The sequence below is a fragment of the Plutella xylostella genome, chromosome 10 (genome assembly GCF_932276165.1).
Source record: "Plutella xylostella chromosome 10, ilPluXylo3.1, whole genome shotgun sequence".
NCBI lineage: Eukaryota > Metazoa > Arthropoda > Insecta > Lepidoptera > Plutellidae > Plutella > Plutella xylostella.
In genome coordinates this window covers 2997097-3012499 of record NC_063990.1, presented here as the reverse complement: position 1 = coordinate 3012499, position 15403 = coordinate 2997097, and the positions used below count along the sequence as shown (strand labels likewise).

Genomic DNA, 15403 nt, shown 5'->3' with positions numbered 1-15403 from the left:
TAGGCTGGGAGTATCAGAAATTATGGCTAGTACTTATGTGGTTGGCTGCACTGTATGATTAAAAAGAGAAGCTTATTATCCAGCACAGGATTTTATTGATAGGATCTTTTGATAATATTATATGCTTGTATGCAAGTATTTCTCTGTATGTTCCCTTTTTAATAGCATTTCTAACAAAGTCGTATTTGCCAACTTTTTTTCTAAATAATATGTGCAAATAAGTCCTGTGCAGTGCAGAATTGGGTCAATTCGACATCAAATCCGGCAAATATGATCCTATTGAGATCTCATTGGAGTTTCTATCGCCTTACAGATAGCGGCAGCGCGGTCCTGCCGCCGGCGCAGGTCGGCCCTGCAGCAGCGGCTCAAGAGTCTCTCCTCCGACACCGCCATCTTTGATGAGAAAGAAGTGATTTGCTGACCAAGCGAGGACTCTGTGCGATACGTGGAAGTAGACCGGGTCACCACTGTCTGACTCCTGACTTCCTGCGCAGAGTCCCATGCTCTCAAACTGTTACACTGTTCCTTCTCAGCCCTCTATACGAAGCTCGTACTAGTCGTACTGTTAGTAAATCAATGATCATTGACCACAATGACCAGTTGGCTCAAGAGTTGGCAAAGACTGAAACTAAAAACACGCAATAGGCAATTTTGCTATTGAATACGAAGTGACGATGTTGATTAATTGTTCTACACACTTGTTAATATGTTGTGATCTAGGTAGATGATATTATTACTGTACTGAAGTGGATGCGCGTCTAGAATACGTTTTGGACCAAGTGCAGCCGATCGGTTTTCGATATTTTTGTTCTTATATTCATTCGGCTGATGATCGTATTTTGATATTTTAATTAGTTATTTATACTTAAATGCATAATTAAACGCACAATGTTATACAAGACACTTTAAGCCGATCGGCTTGTGACGCGATTGGAGTGATGTAATGACTAGTTAATCTAGAGAATTTGTAAATAATGGAAGTAGTTACTTATAGTCATCCTATTTGAGGTTCGGATATAAGTATATTCGGTAGACGTACTTGATATATCGTTGAGGCAATAATAATAAATTCTTTAATTTGAGAATCAATACCTTATGTAGGTACATACGTAATCATTTAGGTTATTTCAGATCTGTGTTCATAATGTGTTTCAAAACGCAAAATTCGTATACGTGATATTAAACTGCCATTTTTGTAAAGTTAGAATACGAACCCACGTTTGATGGTTGGATACTTAGTTCAGTTTTCAATGCGTCTTTTTTATATAATTAATTTCTAAACGAGTGGTATCGAACCTTGTATTTATATTCTTCGTGTTAGTTTTCGTATTGTTATATTTGTAGAGAATGTCCTACAATATGTACTATCCCGTTACAAGTGATGTAAATAAAACTATTCATATCTTAGCCAGTATTGAGGTGATATCCGATTATTTCCCAAGGAAATTAATAAAGTTTATGATAGTGCAAGTTAACTATTAGCAATCTTAGAATGTAACTACCTTTGATCGTTTTGAAAATATGTATGAATAATATTACAGTGAAGATGGAGAATTTTTGTGTGTGTTGTCAGTCATCTGAAGTTAAAAAACAATTACTATTATGTTTGTAATAGCAAATGTTTTCATAACGATCAAGCTAGTTCACGATTAATAGTAGAGTTCCCAATTATAATTAAATAATTAGATAGGTAATTTGAAAACAAGGAATATTATTAAGTTACTATTTATTCGCGATAAGTGATTAAAGTGTTCTTTATCGATAAATTTAATATCGTTTATAATAAGGTTGGATTTAGTTTCGATGTGTACATTCCTACGTACCGCTTTAAAATGTATGTTTCAAGTTATTTTGGTATTATCGATAAAAGTAATGTAATTTTAAAATTAAGTAATCAAATTATAAGTATAGATGAAGTAGAAAGCGTTTGTATCGTCTTCCATAATGTACGAGGTTGGTTTTTATCAATTTTTTGTTAAAACATTTCAAAATAGTAGGTAATCCATTAAAATCTTGTTAAAAAATTTCACAATTACGCGAAATTATGAAAAACATAACGTATCTTTCGATTAACTTCACTAACCATTGAAATGAATCATATAAAAAATATTTAATAGCAGGTTAGAAATATTTTGCAAAGAATGGCTTTCTGCTAATAAATTGCAATCGCAAAGTGAAAACTAGGTACTGACTTGCGCCTGTTTTTTGTTTGTGGATGAGATTATAGTTTTGGGAGATACTCCTGTTATTAAGTTTATTTAAATAAAATTCAAATATGGAATAGCTAAGAATACACTTTTACATGGCATTAGTTACTACATTAAATGAAAATCTATTATTATGTTCTTAAAGGTAAGTTCTTACAACAAACTTACATAACTACCTACATACTTACATGCTAATATTGAAAATTAATTAATTATGTCTCCTGAAATATTCCAATTTCTTTAATAAAAAAAACACTAATCAGGTCTCAGCCTGGAGGACAATAATGGTTGATTAATAGCTGTACGAGTATAAGCAGAGAACCTACTTTCAAATCTACATAAATGGATAATTATGAAAAGTTATCAGCATAAAATAAGATGTTTTGAAAATAAATTATTTATTGCATGAAATGTTGTTTTTTTTATTCGTCTTCTCAGTTTAGTTAAAAGAAAAATAAGAAGACTGAACAACTATTGTGCTCAGTGAGGAAGAAAAATTATTGAAGATGCTAAGGGTAGTTTATAGGATTCTATGAACTGAAAATTTGATTAGTAACAATAAGCTATTCCAGTTATTCATAGTGATGTTGATTATTAGAAAAATCATTGTAAGTACCTAATAGGTATGCAATGCAATATTTTAGAGGAAGTTCTGTAAATTTTGGCAGGTAGTGGTATGTATCTAACAAATGGCTAAACCAACCCCTATAAAATACGACATTAAGGGTTTGTTTCACAATGTCTGATTAAAGTATAATTGCGTAGCTATAGGCAAGTATGTAAGTACGTTATATTTCTATTTACTAAACTTAATTTTAATTATAACTAACGACAGGAAGACCACTTACTGAATACTTTGGTATATACTAATGGTAATAAACATACTGACTACTTCTAGAACTACTGTGCCTCCTTAACAGCTAAAGCCATCTGTGTAGACATGACAGTGTAAGCGTCTTTAACATCTTGCGTGATGTCCACTGGTGGGCGGTCTCGGTTTGCCAGCCACGTGCTAGCACTGGCGCCAGCCTTGTATGCAGCCACCACGCCATTCACCGCTGACTCCAATCTAGGAAGACCAATCAATTGTTTAATGACATATTCTGAAGTTCTGCGAACAGGGAATAGGCTGAATGAGCAAGGGCACTGACACTAGTATTTTGACCCATGGGTTCCTTTGAAGATTCCTTTAAAAACCTACAGCGACAGATAATACAAAATGTTGCAAATGTGGAATAGTAAGCCGAAGAGGTTGGACATTGTAGGAAGTTACTATATCTACCTCTTTTGCAACAGCCTGTATTGGCTGATGCTGTGGGTTTTTATAGGAATCTTCAAAGCAACGTAGAAAGTCTACCATTAACCTTCCTTAAACATCCTCGTCAAAATCCATTCATATTCAGCCTTTTTAGCACCTCAACCATCCTATTATTAAAATGGTACCTATTAGGATTAGGTAAAACAGTTAAGTACACTAAATCAATTTCATTTGTTTTTTAATCTCAGTAAGTACCCATCATTTCTTCGGTATCTAACTTACTTTTGCTTATAAGCGTGATCGACAGCGGTGTTGAACTCCCCGGTCCTCTCATCATCGATGGTGCCAATCTTCTGCACGTGGAGCAGCGAGGTGTCAGTGACCCCGAAGCAGACGGTCACCACGCGCACCCCAGTCACCTTGAAGTTTGGCTCCATCTGGGAAAGCATCATGCATCATCAGCAACTGGCTCTGACATATGATTTAAAGGGAAGGGCGACCATTGCTCATTCGCTACTGCGACCTAAAAGATCTATTGTGACTCCTGACCTGTGATAACCCATTCGGTTATTAGATATTAGCATATGCAATTATGCATGCATCAGGCATGATCTAACTATCATCCAATCCTTGGAATGTTATAGCCTCTCACATGGTGTTACGCGTGTATTTTTGTGACTGTAGGCTAGTTGGCTATTATTTTGCGTTATTGTCGTTAGTTCTCAACCTATGCACGTACCTCTAGCTATTCATATTTATGTAGACACGGATCGGGTAATCCTATCCGTTATGCTAACCAGACTCAATTTACATTCGATTGTGTCTTGTTCTGGTACTGACGCACGAGAGGTTAACTTCGGTGAGGTTATCGACAAAAGTGTATCTTCCTGCCTTTCAGGCGGTGTCGATATTATCTTCCTATTATTTGACTATAAGGTATATAAGTACCTACATTTGTTTGTAAGAGCTAAGAGCAAACATATGATAATTTTCTTATCGTAGTCTTTGAAAATAGTATCTAAGTAGGTTCACTATATTCGAAAATAGATAGATTTGTGTTCTTTAAAATTTTAATATATTGAGAGATATTTATATACTTACCTATAACTGCTTTATATGTCATACCATAGGTGGTTAAGTAAGTTACTAAGATTTTATAATGTCTACTCTCCACATAGTAGGTATCTGCTTACCTACATAGCCCGGCATGCAAAACAGTAAAACTTTTGTCTTGTCTTGTCGTGCGCGTCTTGGACGCAGTGCTACATGGGCTGAATATAACTTACCCCGATACAGTTGCTGAACTGTATGACAGCGCTTTTAGTCGCAAAGTAAATAGGTAGGAAATGCGACTGACTGAGGCCGGCTATTGAAGAGATATTGATGACTGTTCCACCATTCCCACCTTTGTCTTTCCGCATAATATCTATGGCCTTCAGTGTACTCGTTATCACAGCGGTCTGAAAAAAATATGGAACTGTAAACATACATAACCATAATAAAATCATCATTTAAGATGTCCAATTAAGCGGCATAACTAAGGTAAGTACCTATTTACTTGATGTTGGTATAGGTATCTAAGGTAAGCGGCATAACTAAGGTAAGTACCTATTTACTTGATGTTGGTAAAGGACATCGGGCGTTATTGCCACGCTTTTGCCGTGAACATAAAGCAAAATAGTTTTAAATCGTAGTGTTACAAACCAGATTTAATATTCTGTAGTTATTTTCAATCAAAACAATGGGAAACCTTAAATAATTAGAAAAATGATAATCATATTTCAAGGTGACTTTTTCGTAATTACCTACTTAACGTCACTGCTCAGTAAATTATAATATAACTCCAACCAACAGCTATATATCTATATAGCTAGTACTTATCTACAGGGTGTTGCAAAAAGGGTATAGGTACTAAGCCGAAACCTACATGTATGTGCAGCATGGAAGAATGATTTTCTTCTTCGCGAATTTTGAAATTCTGATTTCATTTTCGGGCTTAGATATACCATGCTGCACATGTAGATTTCGGCTTAGTATACCCTTTTTGCAACACGTGTATAACATTGTAATCTAGATTTAATATCCTATTCATCAGAAGTAACAGCCCAATGTCCTTTGTCTAAATTGCCACATTACTTATTATTATGAATACGTTATTTACTAAGTATTGTACCTACATAGAATACTTAAGTTAGTACTAAACAATTTTATGAAACTAATTATTATACATATATTACTTCATACTAAATTGTTATTGGGGATCATTAACCTTGATAAAGGAAACAAATGATAAAGCGATAACTTTCATATTTTGTTTACAACAGTTGTAGAGCAAGTTATGTATTTAATGATTAAACTATCAACATGCTATAGGGCATATTAAATTTAGGATTAATATTTATTTACCCATTTTAGATTGTGACGATCTCACTGAAACTTTAGACTATGCACGAACAGCAGGTAAGGTACTCTACTACGATCATAGAAGTAAATAAACCAAAACAAATATTCTGATAGGTTACGAAAAAAACACAAACGCACCACTCATAATAATCCACTGTCCTAACATTAAGTCTCCTCTTAGACTGGAGGGTTTTGGCAATAATCATCGGGACCTTCGGTATCGCATTCAGGGCCACTAAACACTAGACCGGACATCCGGACGCGGACACACAAAATAAGATTACATTAAATCTAACACTTACCACATTAATTTCTATTTGTTTCTTGTACGAGCGGAAGCTATCATTCATTATGGCTGCATTGTTGATCACAGTGTCCAAGCCGTAGTTCTTTTTAGTTTCTTCAAATGCAGTATAAAGCTGATCGTCATTGGTGACGTCACATTTGAAAAACTTCGCCTTCCCAGACCCGTACTTTTGTAGTAATTCCTTTTCAAACTCCTTGCCGGCCTCTTCCGCAACGTCTAAAATGGCTACATGCTGAAAAATTAAAAATACTTAAGTTGTTAAGTTTGTATTTATAATTCAAGGCAATGTGTTTGCACCAATGGTAGGGTACTTAAGTAGCACTTATTTATTTAGAAACATAAAAAATATGTGGCTAGATATTTACGGTTATTTTGGTGAATAGTATTAATAAGTTAATTACACCGCCAGTGGCAGGCTAGGCATAATCATAATCGCTGTTGGTTTTAATTTAATGGTTAACAATAATTCAAACAAGTACCTACTACCTACCTAGAAGCACCTACTTATTCATTTTGAACTTCGCACTTTAATCACCTGAAAAACAAACAACGACTTCAAGTAGAGTTCCTACCTTCGCTCCCTCTTCCAAAAAGGCTCTGACCACTCCTGCGCCGATCCCCCCGGCCGCGCCGGTCACCACAAATACTTTGTCACGGGCTTCAAACACACTCATTTTGTCACTCTTATAGAACCAGTATAGAACCCAAGCCGCGCCCGATTTGAGAGACGTATCACAACGCAATGATGCTCACACAGTAACAGCTACAATTTAAATAACAGCTAACAGTCGGTCGGTCGGCATCGCCGTATCTAAGTAGGTACATACCTAATTTATCGCGATGGTTCTAACAAGGAGATTGGAATAGGAACCTTGTTCATTTTAATGATGTTGTTGATAAGGCCTTCTTTGAATGTGATTTTTTAATAACTATTATAAGTAGGTACCAGGAGCGGTGGTAGCTCAGTGGGGTAAGCGCCCGCTTCTCAAGCAAGAGATGCGGGTTCGAATCCTGGCGCTGACATGTACCAATGAGTTCTTTTAACTTATGTTCACTGTATACCTACCGTCACTCTTACGGTGAAGGAAAACATCGTGAGGAAACCTGCATATCTAGATTTAGCACATCTAGATAATATGTGAACCCACCAACCCGCAGTGGACCAGCGTGGTGGGAAATGGTCCAAGCTTAGGAAGGCAGTTTAGACCTTGGGATATGCACAAAGGTTCCACTCGAGAGAGCCAGGTGCAGGTACTTACACCCCCAAAGATAATAGAATAGAATAATAGAATAGAAGTAGGTACCAACTTACCTATTATTTAACAAAAATAAAAACAGGCCAAGTCGAAGTTGCATGCTTCTGAACAAGGGAAGGGAAAGACATCACAGCCACGATAAAACTTGATAAAACTGTTAAATAGTATGTAGTATGGTAGGTACTTATTATTATTAATAAGTACTTATCTTCTTCTTTTGTCATTAACATTGCACGGAACCCTAAAAAGGCCTAAAAACATACATGAACAGCAACAGATGGACCGCTCATATACTACACCATCATAGGTAGTATGTAACTAGTTTAGTTTAGGTAGCTCCCACACACAAATGTGAATTTTTATGGTTAAATAGTAGGTAGGTAGGTATTTTTCAGCAAATTTCTGATTTGTGACTTCACGCTTCATTGCAGCTGCCAGGATATGTTCATTGGTGTTATGAAAACTCGTGCTGTCAGGTAGGATTTCCTACGTCCGTATCGTTTATTGCGTAGGCATTGCTTAGCATTGAATTTTCAAATTATCGGTAATTATTTCTTATTGCTTTCTATTGACTGTTGCCAATTCCATTCTGTTATTTCTGTTAAGCCCCATCCATACGCTTGCTGTTTGTCACAAACACGGCAAACAGCAAACAAAGTCACAAACACCAATCACAATCACCGAACACAAACAGCCATCCACATGCTCGGCGAACGTTCATAACATTCCGAACCGGCAAACACGGCGGACGACGAGCTATTACTTTCGGGTTGACATATTTTTATTATATAAATTAAAGCAAGAGAAAGAAAAAAGGAAAATAAGAAGAAAGCAAAGACGATGATGGGATCAAGGACTTTGTATTATAAAGCCCCATCCATACGCTTGCTGTTTGTCACAAACACGGCAAACAGCAAACAAAGTCCCAAACACCAACCACAATCACCGAACACAAACAGCCATCCACATGCTCGGCGAACGCTCATAACATTCCGAATCGGCAAACACGGCGGACGACGAGCTATTACTTTTGGCTTGGCATATTTTTATTATATAAATTAAAGCAAGAGAAAGAAAAAAGGAAAATAAGAAGAAAGCAAAGACGATGGTGGGATACTAATAATAATTTAAAAAAAATTAAAAACTGACTTTTTCTTTTTAATTATTATTTTATTTTATAGTTTTTCTCTGGCGAAAAGTGGGTGCAGCAATGCACCTCTGCCTACCCCGCAAGGGAGTACATTAGTACAAGGCGTGAGTGCGTGTTTTTTTTTTTTATAGTTTTTAGTTTATTTGCAATAATTTTTAATCAAAAGTAAGATGCAAATGATACCAAAAAGTCCTACTAATCCTTACGAATCATTCAAGCCTAAACACGAGGTAGTTGCTATATACCGTTGAGGAGTTCCCTTGACTGCCTTCCGTTTCCATCATCAGATCAGCTCAAGGTCACCATCATATTTTTTTGTTATAAGAACTATATTTATGTTCTTAATTTCATTAGAATCGGTTAATATGTGTCCAAAATGTAAATTCATACCCTGTTTTTACCCCTTTACCCACCCTTAGGGGTGAGATAAAATTCTGAAAAAATGGGACCACCTGGGAGCTCAACCCAATACAACAATAAAGAATTTTCAAAATCGGTTCATAAACGGCGGAGTAATCGGTGAACATACATAAAAAAATGCGCGCCAACGAAAAAGTGTAGCAAGTTGATACGTCCGCCTCCCGCAATGCTAGCGCGCATACTGACCGCTGCCAGACGTGTGGATACGTAGCGAACTGTTTGCCGAACATCCTTTGATCTGGCAAGAAAAACCGACACCGATGCCGAACACTGGCGAACACAAACACAAACAGGCAAACAACGACAAACACCCATCCACACGTCAGTGTTTGCTGTTTGCTGTTTGCCATTGTTCGCCGAGCGTGTGGATGGGGTATAACAGGACTGAGTACTGCCAAAATTTTAATTACTAAAACACATCGTAAGCTGTTGTAATAAGATTCAATTTGGCAATCACGTTTCAAAAGCCAAAACGAGCCGAGTGAGATAGCTAGATTAGAGGCCGTTTGTCCCTTACTAACGCTTGCCATCCCAAAAAAAACGTGATAGTTGGTAGAAAATATTTGATTTGATTTGAATTGAAAATGTTAGATTTTTATTTCAAACAATGATTTAATTATCATACGAACTCTGAGCATAACTTATAATTAAATAATAACTTTAAACTTACTAATAAGATTAAAGTTATTATTTAATAAGATATATGAGAAGGGTCCTATCGTGGGAGTAGTAGGGAATAACACAATCTCAGGGTAAAACACAATGTAAACTATATTGTCAGGTTCTACAGACACGGTTAGGTAAGTGAGGTAATCTTAAAGCAATAAACTTAATGTCCGGAAGGATCGCGAGCGAGCGTGTAGCCGGGAAACGGGTTGGCCCCGACTGACTGCGCGGGCTTCGCTGGCCGGTGGCGCGAGCGCGGGGTGCGCGCGGGTGAAGGGGAGGACGCGGGACGCGGTCTGCGCAGTAAAGCTGCGCAGTAAAACGGCGCGGCGGCGTGGGACGCTAACCGTTTTCGGCGCGCGATTTGTTTTCGCGGGAAAACGGTTAGCAGTCTTGTTACATCCTCCCCCTCTAGTCCGAACTAAGCGCCCTCGCGTTCGGAGTAGCAGACTGAGTAGTTCTGGTCCTCCCCCTAAACTGATCGTCGTCCTCGACGATGGCGGGGTGGTCTGCACAGGCGTACTTGAGTCTTGAGATGTCTCAGCAGCACAGAGAGCTGCGCCGCCGTCACGCAGGCGAACGCGTCGAGTGTAGCGGCGGAAGCGGCGGAAGTATCGCGCGCCGCGGGGGCTGCGCGCCGCGTACTCGTTGGTCGCGTCGTGCGTGGCGGGCGCGTCGTGCGTTGCGGGTGAGGCGGCGGGAGCGCGCGCCGCGTGCTGGTACAAGGCACCGGGCGGGCCAGCCGAGCCTGGTGAGGCGGGGCGGCCGGGCGCCGCGTGCTGGTACAAGGCACCGGGCGGGCCAGCCGAGCCTGGTGAGGCGGGGCGGCCGGGCGCCGCGTGCTGGTACAAGGCACCGGGCGGGCCAGCCGAGCCTGGTGAGGCGGGGCGGCCGGGCGCCGCGTGCTGGTACAAGGCACCGGGGGGGGCCAGCCGAGCCTGGTGAGGCGGGGCGGCCGGGCGCCGCGTGCTGGTACAAGGCACCGGGGGGGCCAGCCGAGCCTGGTGAGGCGGGGCGGCCGGGCGCCGCGTGCTGGTAGAAGGCACCGGGCGGGCCAGCTCTGCCTGACGAGGCGGGCGGCCGGGCTCCGTGTGCTCCCAGAAGGCACCGGGCGGGCCAGCTCTGCCTGACGAGGCGGGCGGCCGGGCTCCGTGTGCTCCCAGAAGGCACCGGGCGGGCCAGCTCTGCCTGACGAGGCGGGCGGCCGGGCTCCGTGTGCTCCCAGAAGGCACCGGGCGGGCCAGCTCTGCCTGACGAGGCGGGCGGCCGGGCTCCGTGTGCTCCCAGAAGGCACCGGGAGGGCCAGCTCTGCCTGACGAGGCGGGCGGCCGGGCTCCGTGTGCTGGTAGGTGAGGCGGCGGGAGCGCGCGCCGCGGGCACGCTGGGCGCGCCGGGGTGGGTCATCACCGTCCTCTCCATGAAGACAGAGAGCTGCGCCGCCGTTACGCAGGCGAACGCGTCGAGTATAGCGGCGGTCGCGGCGGGGGTAGCGCGCGCCGCGGGGCTGCACGCCGCTTACTCGTAGGGCGCGTCGTGCGTGGCGGGCGCGTCGTGCGTGGCAGGGGAGGCGGCGGGAGCGCGCGCCGCGGGCACGCTGGGCGCGCCGGGGCGGGTCATCACCATCCTCTCCATAAAGACACGGTTGGTCTTGGCGGCCTTGGCGACGGTGTCCAGCAGCACGCAGGCGAACGCGTCGAGTGTAGCGGGGGGCTGCGCGCCGCGTACTCGTATAGCGCGTCGTGCGTGGCGGGCGCATCAGGCGCGGCGGGGGAGGCGGCGGGAGCGCGCGCCGCGGGCACGCTGGGCGCGCCGGGGCGGGTCATCACCGTCCTCTCCATAAAGACGCGGTTGGTCTTGGCGGCCTTGGCGACGGTGTCCAGCAGCACGCAGGCGAACGCGTCGAGTGTAGCGGGGGGCTGCGCGCCGCGTACTCGTATAGCGCGTCGTGCGTGGCGGGCGCATCAGGCGCGGCGGGGGAGGCGGCGGGAGCGCGCGCCGCGGGCACGCTGGGCGCGCCGGGGCGGGTCGTCACCTTCCTCTCGCCGGTGCAGCTGCGGTCGTCATCGTCGTCAAGGCCGCGCGCCGAGTGTCCTCGGTCCTCGGAAGACGCGCCGGGCTTTGCGGGGGGGCCGCACCGCAGGGGGCCCGCGCGCCTCGTGCTGCTCGTGCGCGTAGGGCGCGCCGGGCGAGGCGGGGCGGCTGCGCTCCGCGTGCTCATAGGACGCGTAGGGCGGGCCAGCTGGGCCAGGCGAGGCGGGGCGACCGCGCGCTGCGTCCTCGTAGGACGCGCCGGGCGTGGCGGGGCGGCCGGGCACCGCAGGGGGCCCGCACGCCGCGTGCTCCTCGTGCGCGTAGGGCGCGCCGGGCGCGGCATGGAGGCCGCTCGCCGCGGGAGGGCCACGCGCCGCATGCTCGGCGGGCGCGCCGCCGCCTGGGGGCATTACCGTGGTCTCGCCGGCGGTGCCGCTGCTTTCGTCTTCCTCGAGGTCACGACGCTTCGCTCTTCCCTTTTCGGCAGCATATTTTTTCTTCGCACACACTTACATTCACGCGTCTCCGCGAGTTGGGCGCCACTATGAGGTCACTATGCACAACTAGGAGGTAAATTAGGTAAGCGTGGTAACAGTCTTGCGTAAAAACAAATTTCCGAAGCGGCGCAAGAGCGAGCGTGTAGCCGGGAAACGGGTTGGCCCCGACTGACTGCGCGGGCTTCGCTGGCCGGTGGCGCGAGCGCGGGGTGCGCGCGGGTGAAGGGGAGGACGCGGGACGCGGTCTGCGCAGTAAAGCTGCGCAGTAAAACGGCGCGGCGGCGTGGGACGCTAACCGTTTTCGGCGCGCGATTTGTTTTCGCGGGAAAACGGTTAGCAGTCTTGTTACAGATATTATTTTGTATCGTACCTCATAATAATTATGTTAAACCTGTCATTATTTCAAACACTTGGTAGTATTCTTTTTAGTACCTCATGCCAACCCTTTCATCTGTCATGGCGGTTTGTTTTGAATTTATTTGTTGTTGTCTTGTCATACCTAGTTATTTTTGCAAATTACTAAGTTTCATTGAAGAAATTGAGAAAAAGTGATGTGTACAACAAGTTTGTAAAAGTGAATCGTATGGTGGTTGCGGCATATTATTTCACAGGTAAGCCGAGAAAGGTAATATTAGATTTATAACAATAGGGTAACCATGCGGTATGACAATCTATTGGGGCTACGAGCTACCACACAAAATAACAAAATTTTTTTCGATTGTCCACGCATATCTCTGAAACTATTGATCCGGATGCGACTATGTTATTAGGGTTCCGTACCCAAAGGGTGCCAACGGAATCCTATTACCTAGCTTCCACTGTCTGCCCGTCTATCTTTCAATGTGCCATGACTAATTATATATTTTATTTCTTTGTCAGATTTCCCAAGAATGAAGATAAGAAAAAAAATATAGCTGGATGTTGTTCCGGTGTCACAATAGATCATCATCATCCAGTTCAATGTAATGAGGAACCACACATAAGTTCCAGTTGTGAAGGCATTAGCTAATTCATATTTAAATTTTAACATACTTATTCCATAATGGAAAATTTAATTGCTTAAAGAATTTAGGCAGTAAGATTGGCCTCCGGCAGAATAGGGAATATGCGTAATTTTTTTTTATACTTTTATTGGATAGTTTTACATCACTTTATTATAGTAAAAAAAAAATCAACGCCAAAATAAGTAATTTAAGGTATTTTAAAGAAAGTTAAAAAATTACAACCATCACGACCACTTTGAAATTCCCGTCAGGATGGCGGGCTGTCGTGACGTCATAATCGTTTAATTTCACGGCTCAGAATAATGAGTCCCGTCAGTCGGCATAGATTTTTTACCTAATCAAGTAATCACAGAGTACTTTTGAATTTTCAACAAACCAATGTTGTCATGGTAACAAACGAAAGAGGAAGTGTATAAAGTGTGATCAGTGGCTGTTTTGTAATGGTAATAAAGTGTGACCAGTGGCTGTTTTGTAATGGGAGCTCGTAAAGTAAATAGCTGCTAGAAGCTCTTTTGAAATGGGAGCGCGCAAACCAGAGGACCTTTGTACACAATATTACGCTATTATGGCAATATGAATATAAAGTAATATTTGTATTGTATTACTAGTACTTACTGTAACTTTGGTTCTCAGTAAGAGAGACTAGGGTTAGTGGGTCATTCTATTCTATTATCTGTGGGGGTGTAAGAACCTGCACCTGGCTCTCTTGAATGGAACCATTGTGCATATCTCTAAACCCCCTCAAAGGTCTAAACCCCCTTATCTAAACTATCGAATAAGAGTATAAAAATATATGCATATTCCCTAATATTTGGGCACACGGCTCTCGAGTTTTCAATAGTCTTTGCTGTCCTTTTCCGCAGCTGGCCACAGTTTACTCGTTCATACTGCGTAATAAATTTAATGTTTCCAGTTCTTATGATTACGAGAATTCTTCCATAACTTAATTTAGAAAAAAATAACAACTTTTGAAATATACTAACGACTGCCATTATAACCTAAAAGTAGAAAGAGCAACTTGTGTCATGTTCATGTCATAATACTTACAATACAAATTTAATTTTATTGTGTTGCAATATGGAGCATATTTGAGTGGCTCGTTGACTAGCGAATGGCTGTTTACGTCTCATTACAATAGAACAACTAGTGGCAGCCCATACACTACCAACAAAAAATATAAAAAGTCCTAAACTTTGCAAACAAACAAGCATATCAAACAAGAAGTGGAGAGGTTATAGGAGGCTAGGATCTACTCGTATTGGAAGAATTTTTATGTGATTCATCGTATCTGATCACAACGAGCATCACAAATACTCGGTGACATTAACATTTCTTTGTTTACACTTGACATTTATTTAACTATACGCAAACGCAAAGAAGTTATTATTATGAGATTGATATATAAAGAATTATGACGTCACATCCGCCCTAAGAAAATGGGTGACGTTTCTCGGAAGTTAGAATTAACCGAAGTTTTTTTGTACTTTTCAACTTCATTTACTTGCTCAAAAATAAATTATAATCAAAAATTATGATGGAGTCGTAGTTATGAAACAACAAAGTTTATTATAAATAATATTTGACCTTTATTTGAACCACTTGCATATTCCCTATTGTATAAAACAATATTGTTTAGCCATGTTTAGTAATAATAAAAATAAATTCAATAAATACAGTGTCTTTTATTTGAATTTGTCATAATCTACTATATCCCATTCCACGGGGAAAGACATTTGATAAGTCAAAGTCAATATATAAATACAAACAAAAACTAGCCTTATTCGAATGTAATAAGGGTTCTGTCAGATGTCTTTCCCCGTGGATTGGGATATAAACTATCGCCGTCCTTGACAATCACAAAATAATTTCATTTGTCATAGACAGCATCCCGAAGATATATGTACATATATCTCCGATATATGCAACTCCGAAGAGTGACTAAGATTATGCCGACCTACGGTAGCGATTGTTTAGTAGAATTATCCATAAATTGTCTAGGTAACTATAAAGCAAAAATATTTTTTTTTGGGTCCCTGAAATCTTTGATCACTGTAATAATTATATTATTACAACAAGTCCCCAAGTCCCACGTAACACAAATTTCGTGGTCACCTTATTAGAAAGGGACAAACGGCCTCTTTACTACCCCTCCTGCTCGGCTCGCTTTTGGGTTCCGAGTACTCAGTCCTGTGGGATAATAATAA

The 15403-nt window shown here is 42.3% G+C and overlaps 3 protein-coding genes across 3 annotated transcripts in view; 1 reads left to right on the top strand and 2 right to left on the bottom strand.

The window, feature by feature from the left end:
• LOC105390349 overlaps positions 1 to 1574 on the top strand; it is a 63609-nt gene extending 62035 nt beyond the window's left edge. The window contains exon 15 of the mRNA XM_011561637.3: positions 314 to 1574. Within this exon, the coding sequence (XP_011559939.3) occupies positions 314 to 421 (108 nt within the window). The 3' untranslated portion in view covers positions 422 to 1574. The remainder of the gene's footprint in view (positions 1 to 313) is intronic.
• A 729-nt stretch (positions 1575 to 2303) lies between these two features.
• Positions 2304 to 6950, bottom strand: LOC105390347 (15-hydroxyprostaglandin dehydrogenase [NAD(+)]). Its single transcript, XM_011561635.3, has 5 exons — positions 6748 to 6950; positions 6171 to 6407; positions 4752 to 4925; positions 3748 to 3902; positions 2304 to 3276 (listed from the first exon to the last, which is right to left on the bottom strand). The coding sequence occupies exons 1-5, from the start codon at positions 6847 to 6849 to the stop codon at positions 3108 to 3110; spliced, it is 837 nt and encodes a 278-aa protein (XP_011559937.3). The 5' UTR covers positions 6850 to 6950; the 3' UTR covers positions 2304 to 3107.
• Positions 6951 to 10078: 3128 nt separating this feature from the next.
• On the bottom strand, positions 10079 to 12108 carry LOC125489105 (cuticle collagen 1-like). The gene is made up of 3 exons (XM_048623743.1): positions 11780 to 12108; positions 10398 to 10636; positions 10079 to 10176 (listed from the first exon to the last, which is right to left on the bottom strand). The coding sequence occupies exons 1-3, from the start codon at positions 12106 to 12108 to the stop codon at positions 10079 to 10081; spliced, it is 666 nt and encodes a 221-aa protein (XP_048479700.1).
• Between the last annotated feature and the right edge of the window lie 3295 nt (positions 12109 to 15403).